This window comes from Colobus angolensis, unplaced genomic scaffold (genome assembly GCF_000951035.1).
Source record: "Colobus angolensis palliatus isolate OR3802 unplaced genomic scaffold, Cang.pa_1.0 Scaffold22, whole genome shotgun sequence".
Taxonomy (NCBI): Eukaryota; Metazoa; Chordata; class Mammalia; order Primates; family Cercopithecidae; genus Colobus; species Colobus angolensis.
In genome coordinates, this window is record NW_012115377.1 from 316182 (window position 1) to 323772 (window position 7591).

At 53.1% G+C, this 7591-nt stretch overlaps 1 protein-coding gene across 1 annotated transcript in view; it reads right to left on the reverse strand.

Annotated features, from left to right (window-relative positions):
* Window positions 1-7591, reverse strand: part of DOHH (deoxyhypusine hydroxylase/monooxygenase) — a 10147-nt gene extending 2556 nt beyond the window's left edge. Inside the window, exons 1-3 of the mRNA XM_011943431.1 lie at window positions 7490-7591; window positions 4997-5342; window positions 2505-2581 (exon numbers count right to left, since the gene is read on the reverse strand). Of these exons, the coding sequence (XP_011798821.1) occupies window positions 2505-2581; window positions 4997-5270 (351 nt within the window). The 5' untranslated portion in view covers window positions 5271-5342; window positions 7490-7591. The remainder of the gene's footprint in view (window positions 1-2504; window positions 2582-4996; window positions 5343-7489) is intronic.

The following is a 7591-nucleotide window of genomic DNA, read 5'->3' on the forward strand; positions in this document are numbered from 1 at the left end:
TTTACGGGAAAAAATTATCACCAACCCCCCCCACTGCGGTACGAGAAGTGAGAATGGTTTCTGCCGATTCAGCGCCGAGCCTGGGCTGGCTAGCGACGGAGCATGCGCAGTGTTTCTAGGCGTGGTCAGACTCCAGAGGCGTGGCCAATGGGCTCAGGGAGCTGGAACCCTAAGTAGAGGAGGAATAAAAAAACGAAGAAAGGTAGTCGTTCATTCATTCACGTATGTAATAAATAGTACATGGACCTTGAGGACAAGACAGCCTGCAGCCCTTATCCTCGTACGCCTCACAGTGTTGTTACGGAGACAGAAAATAACAGGATAAGTAAACGCAATACTTACTAGATAGTGAAAAAGGCTAACGAGAAAAAAAATTCGGTAGCCAAGGGCGGTGTATGTATAGGGGGAGCAGTTTCAGGAAGCGTGGCCAGAATGTGAGGTGGTGACATTTGAAGAAAGACCTGAAAGAGGCCGGGTGCGGTGGCTCACACCGGTAATCCCTACACTTTGGGAGGCCGAGCTGGATGGATCACCAGAGGTCAGAAGTTTGAGACCAGCCTGGCCAACATGGTGAAATCCCCGTCTCTACTAAAAATACAAAAATTAGCTGGGTGTGGTGGTGCGCGCCTGTAATCCCAGCTACTCAGGAGGCTGAGGCCAGAGAATCGCTTGAACACTGAGGGCAGAGGTTGCGGTGAGCCAAGATCACACAGCATTCCACTCCAGCCTGGGTGACAAGAGTGAAACTCCATCTCAAAAAAAAAAGGAAACAGACAATGGAAGAGCAAGGTTAGAAGCAGAGAGAACAAGGACAGGTGTGGTGGCTCACGCCTGTAATCCCAGCACTTTGGGAGGCCGAGGCAGGCCGATCACCTGAGATCGTGGGTTTGAGACCAGCCTTACCAACATGGAGAAACCCCGTCTCTACTAAAAATACAAAATTAGCCAGACGTGTTGATGCATGCCTGTAATCCCAGCTACTTGGGAGGCTGAGGCAGGAGAATCGCTGGAACCCAGGAGGCAGAGGTTGCGGTGAGCCGAGACTGTGCCATTGCACTCCAGCCTGGGTGACAGAATAAGACTCTATTCTCAAAAAAAAAAAAAAACAAACAAAAAAAGAAGGCTGGGCGCAGTGGCTTATGCCTGTAATCCCAGCATTTTGGGAGGCTGAGGCGGGTGGATCACGAGGTCAGGAGTTCAAGACCAGCCTGGCCAAGATGGTGAAACCCCATCTCTACTAAAAAGGAAAATTCAAAAATTAGCCGGGCGCAGTGGCAGGCACCTGTAATCCCAGCTACTGGGGAGGCTGAGGCAGGAGAATCGCTTGAACCCAGGAAGTGGAGCTTGCAGTGAGCCGAGATCACGTCACTGCACTCCAGCCTGGGCGACAGTGAGACTCCGTCTCAAAAAAAAAAGAAAGGAAAAGGAGGCTCTGACATAGGTCACAGCATGGATGCACCTTGAGGACGTCATGCTCAGTGAGAAAAGCCAGACACAGAAGGCCACACGGTGTGCACGGTGTGCAATCCCATTTCTATGAAATGTCCAAGACAGGCCCATCCAGAGACAGGAAGGAAATGCATGGTTGCCGGGTGCAGGGGCCGGGGCAGGGGATGTGGAGTGACTGCTGATGGGGGGCAATGGGTTTACTTTTGGGGTGATGAGAACGTTCTGGAATTAGTGGTGATAGCTGCACAAGTCTGAACGTATGTAAAACCACTAAAGGGCACACTATGGAAAGGTGAATGGGAGGTGTGTGAACATCTCAATAAAGCTAATCCTTTTTTTTTTTTTTGAGACAGTCTCACTCTGTCGCCCAGACTAGAGTACAGCGGTGCAATCTCAGCTCACTGCCACCTCCGCCTCCCAGGTTCATGTGATTCTCCTGCCTCAGCCTCTGAGTAGCTGAGATTACAGGCGCACACCACCACACCCAGCTAAGTTTTGTATTTCTAGTAGAGACGGGGTTTCACCATGTTGGCCAGGCTGATCTCGAAGTCCTGACCTCAGGTAATCCACCCACCTTGGCCTCCCAAAGTGCTGGGATTACAGGCGTGAGCCATAGCACCTGGCAATAAAGCTGTTATTTTAAAAAACAAGAAGAAATGTTGGAAGGAAGCCGGGAACCCCTGAAGAGGTCTGGTGGGCCAGGGCAAGATATCAGAGGTAGAGGGCACTGGGTGGGTTCAGAGGGGTCTTGGCAGAGGGACTGGACGTGGGGGTTCAGAGAAAGGGGGTCAGGCCAGCTCAGGGGCTCAAGGCCCAGGATGGAAGCGGGTGAGCAAAGCTGGTTGTCGCCGTTTTGCCAAATGGGGCTCAGCAAGTGTCTGTCCGGGTTGTCGCCCTCGCCTCCCTCATCCCTGGGGCATCCTTGGCCAAATGGTCGCCCTGGCAACCAGAGATGGGGAGGGTTTGAGGCTGCTCCAGGCCAGGGCTGGGGCAGGGCTGGGTAGGGTTTCCCAGGGACCCGAGACTGGCAGGGAGACAAGCGGGGGCCTGGTTACCTCGATGACGGGGTCCGAGGAATATTGCTTCAGGAGCTCCAGAACCTCCGGGTCGCCGATGGCCCCCAGGGCCTCCCCTGAGAAGCAGCAGCCAGAGAGTTCACGTTGGTGGGATGGATGTGCCCGGCTACCTGTGCGACCATAGGATACCCCTCCCACGGCTCTGCCCCTGTGGGGAAGCCCCGCCTCTGGCCATGGCTGATTGGAGCAGCAGTGGGTACAGGCTCCCCGCTGGACCAATCAGCATCCCCTCCCCAGAGCGAGGCATTGCCTGGAACCGCACCGGGCTGCCGCTCAGAGCAAAAGGGACCTGATCCCGGCCCGCACCATGAGACAGGGAGACAAGTACATCCCTGCAACTCGGGATCACAGCTGACAAGCAGTTCCAAGAACCCAGGAGGTCAGGGTTGCAGGGAGCTATGATCACACCACTGTACTCCACCACGGGCGACACAGTGAGACCCTGTCTCACAAAAAAAAAAAAAAAAAAAAAAAAAAAGCCCCAAACAGGCCAGGCCTGCCGGCTGGAGACCACTTTGGGGCCACTGGGGCTGCACTTGGGTGGGTTCGGGTGCAGGCGCAAGCGCAGGCGTAGCAAGCCCAGGTCGGAGCTAGGCTGGCGGCTTGCGTGCAGATGTTCGTTTGATTTTTTTCAGAATCGAGTTCAAGGGCCCTGCCTGTGAGGCAGCTGAGCTGGTGGCTTTTGCCTTTCCTGAAGGTTGCAGTTTGCATTTGTGCACCTGCCTGGCAGGCTCCCTCTGCCGGGAAGAGTCAGTCCCGTGTGCGCCAACACACGCTCTGTGTCAGGCACCTCCCACGCGCTGATTGCAAATGAACTCACTGGTTACAGAAACACAGAAACACAACCCAGTGACACAGACGCACCAACTACCTGACTCACTGGCGTCCTTTGCTGTCCAGGTCCCTTGCTACAACAGTCCTTTTTGTTTTGTTTTTTTTTAGACAGAGCTTTGCCCTTGTGGCCCAGGCTGGAGGACAATGGCGTGATCTCCACTCACGGCAAACTCCGCCTCCCGGGTTCAAGCGATTCTCCTGCCTCAGCCTCCCGAAGTAGCTGGGATTACAGGTGCCCGCCACCAAGCCCCGCTAATTTTTTTGTGTTTTTAGTTGAGATGGAGTTTCACCATGTTGTCCAGGCTAGTCTTGAACTCCTGACCTCAGGTGATCCACCCGCCTCAGCCTCCCAAATTGCTGGGATTACAGGCGTGAGCCACCGCACCTGACCTGAACAGTCTTTTTTTTTTTGAGACAGGGTTTCGCTCTGTTGCCCAGGCTGGAGTGCAGTGGTGCGATCGTGGCCCACTACAGCCTCAACCTCCCTGGCTCAAGTAATCCTTCTGCCTCAGCCTCTTGAGTAGCCGGGATCATAGGCGTGAGCCACAATGCCCGGCTTGTATCTGTCTTGTCACTGTTTTGTCTCTCACATACGTGACAGAGCCTGGCATACAGTAGGTGCTCAAAAAGGTATGTCCAATGAGTGGAGTAAATCTAACATACGTTAGAAGTGGGGATCTATGGCTTGTCGCCTGTTTTTATATGAGCAAAAACTGGTTTTTAAAACACTTTTAAGGGTTTAAGGCTGGGCGTGGTGGCTCACGCCTGTAATCCCAGCACTTTGGGAGGCCGAGGCAGGTGGATCACTTAAGGCCAGCCTAGCCAACATGACAAAACCCATCTCTACTAAAAACACAAAAATCACCCAGGCGTGATGGCACACACCTGTAATGCTAGCTACTTGGGAGGCTAAGGCAGGAGAATCACTTGAATCCGAGAGGCAGAGGTTGCAGTGAGCCAAGACGGCGCCACAGTACCCCAGCCTGGGTGACAGAGCGAGACTCTGACTCAAAACAAATAAATGGTTTAAAACAAAAAACCAAAGGGATAGTACTTCCTGATGGGTGGAATTTATATGAAATTCAAATCTCAGCATTTACAAATGAAGTTTGTTTTTTGTTTTTTTACAGACAGGATCTCACTCTGTTGCCCAGGCTGGAATGCAGTAGCACGATCACGGCTCACTGCAACCTTGACTACCCAGGCTCAAGCGATTCTCCCTCCTCAGCCTCCCAAGTAGCTGGGACTACAGGTACATGCCACCGTGCCTGGCTAATTTTTGTATTTTTTCTAGAGACAGGGTTTTGCCATGTTGCCCAGGATGGTCTTGAACTCCTGAGTTCAAACCTTCCTGGGCCTCCCAAAGTGCTAAGATTACAGGCCTGAGCCACCGCCCCTGCCCCCCACCCAGTTGGGATTGTCTGGGCACACAACCTTAGCCATTTGGTGACAGACGACCTACGCTGGCTTCACTGAATCGCTGTCTGGCTGCACAGCTGCAGGTATTTACTATCTGGTGCCTTATGGGGCAGTTGACCACCCTGATATTTATCACCTGAATGAGAACGGGGACACATGGGGTCATGAAGAGGTCAGGCAGGAGGGAGCAGGTGCCCGGGACACAGACAGGTGCTCACCTGCCTCATGGCGCACCATGGGCTCCTGACGGGTGTCTTGCAGCACGTCCACCAGCACGGGGATGGCACGGGCATCCTGCATCTGGCCCAGGCAGTAGGCCAGCTCATGCTTGAGCAGGGCGGAATCGTCAGCGAAGGCCTGGCTGATCCAGGCAATGGCGCCTGGGCCGCCGAGCCCACGCAGCGTGAACAGCGCCCGGAAGCGGGCCTGCAGGGGCTGCTTGGGGTCCACCAGCGTCTGCCCAATGGCATCCACCTCCTGCTCCGTCACCATCGTGCTGTCAATGGGCCCCGGCCTTCCACAACCCTGCTCAGGCTAAACCTCGGGAGGCGGGGGTGTGAGAACCTACGGCAGAAAAATGAGAGCTCAGGTTAGAAGCCCCCTTCACCAGCTCGTTGGCTTGTTCCTAGGATCTGGGCAAGGCAACTTCCTACCCACTGACCAACCTGAGCATCTGGGCTGAAAGCTCAGCTCCAACCCCCCTACTAGTTGTGCAGCGTTCCATAAGTTGCTTTCTCTCTCTGGGCCTCAGTCTCTGCACTGCCTCTCACTTATAGGCCTATCAGAAATGACCTCCACTGTCTGCTCTCCACACAGCAGCCAGAGGGACAGATGACCCCCAAAATGTCCCTAGCAATCCCCACCCAATATTCATGGCTTTATATTTTTAGTAAAGATGGGGTTTCTCCATGTTGGTCAGGCTGGTCTCGAACTTCCGATCTCAGGGGATCTGCCCATCTCGGCCTCCCAAAGTGCTGCAATTACAGGCTTGAGCCACCGCTCCCAGCCAATAATGAAGGAATTCTTAATGGGACCCATTTAGGATTAAACAAGTTTTACTGGGTGTCTGAAGAACTCCCCAAACCTCCATGATTTAGCAGGAGACAAGTTAAGGGTGATTACCCCAGCATCTGGACCCATTCAGATTAAGTAAATGTACTGAGGTTCCAAAGGAAGGTCTTCAGGATTCAGATCTGAGAGATTAAATGAAGTTAGTCACTTATGTCCTTAAATGAATGCACACTTACATGTAGATGTATAGCTCAGAGGGTATATAAGCTCTGGAAAACTTTGTCATTTTGAGTTGGTCTGGCGATACTTTCCAGGCCTTCTCCCTGTAACTGGTTACAGAAATAAAAACTCTCTTCCTCCCCAGTTAATCTGCATCTCGTTATTGGACCATGAGAAATAGCAGCCCGACCCTCAGTTTGGTCCAGGAACACCCATTTGAGACATTCCTGGGTCTCAAATGTCACTTCCTCATGGAAGCCTTCCCTGATCACAATGGACAATGTTCTCTTTCATCTCTTTTCGCTTGTTCGGCTTTATTTTTCTCCATGGCACCGAAGACTCCTAGATATCATATTGGAAATTATTGGTTTAGTTGCTTGTGGTTGATGTTATCCCTCATCAGAATAGTACTCTGAAGGCTGGGACTGAGTCTATCTTGGTCACTGTTGTATTCCCAGCACTTAGTGCAATGACCACCACGCAGTAGGACTCAATAAAAACAATAACTGGCTGGACCCGGTGGCTCCACCTGTAATCCCAGCACTTTGGGAAGCCGAGGTGGACAGATCATCTGAGTTCAGGAGTTCGAGACCAGCTGACCAACATGGTGAAACCCCATCTCTACTAAAAATACAAAAATTAGCTGAGCATGGTGGTGGGTGCCTGTAATCCCAGCTACTCGGGAGGCTGAGGTAGGAGAATCGCCTGAACTCCCGAGAGGCGGACGTTGCAGTGAGCCGAGATCGTGCCATTGCGCTCCAGCCTGAGTGACAGAGCAAGACTCTGTCTCAAAATAAATAAATAAAAACGATAATCGTGACAATAGCCACTGACACTCACGTAGCATTTGCTATGCGCCAGGCACTCCATGCTGTTTACATTCATTAATTCATTCAATCCACATCACTACCCTATGAGGTAGTTACTAAGATTGTCCCCATTTTACAGGTGAGGAAACTGAGGCACAGTTTGGGGCTGTGCTTGGGAACTTGCTTGGGAGCAGCGTGAAGAGTTAGGAATCCAGGAAGTCTGGCTCCAGAGTCGGGCTCTAAACCACCAACGCTTTGTTGAATGACTTAGGATGAAAGAACACAGCCAAGGAGGGGAGAAGGCATCAGCAAGGCTGCCTGGGCCTGACGAGGGCGGTGTAGCCACCTAAGCACAGGTGACCATCACTGGAGAGTGACACCTTTAAAGAGGGGTCATCAGAAACCACAGAGGCCAGGCCTGTGCGAGCTGGCAGGGCACTGGGGACCATCGAGACCCAGCCGTACGACATAGGAGCTTCAGGACGTGAGGCAGGCACTCGTTCATGTAAAAAATCCCAGAGAAAAGAGATCGCCGGGACTCGAGACGCCGTAACCCGCCCCATCCACAGCCAACGAATCCCTGAGAACGGATTCCCTAACGAGGTGCTCACGGTGCCACCGTCCGCCAGACCCGGGCCCCGCACCGTGATCGCCGCCTCTGGGACGCCTCACCGAGTTCTGGAGACTCAGGGCCCGTCGGCCCGGCCAGTTCCCGCGGACGCCTCCACCACCACCGCTTCACCTGCCGCGACGCCCGCAGTGCGGTCTGGGGGC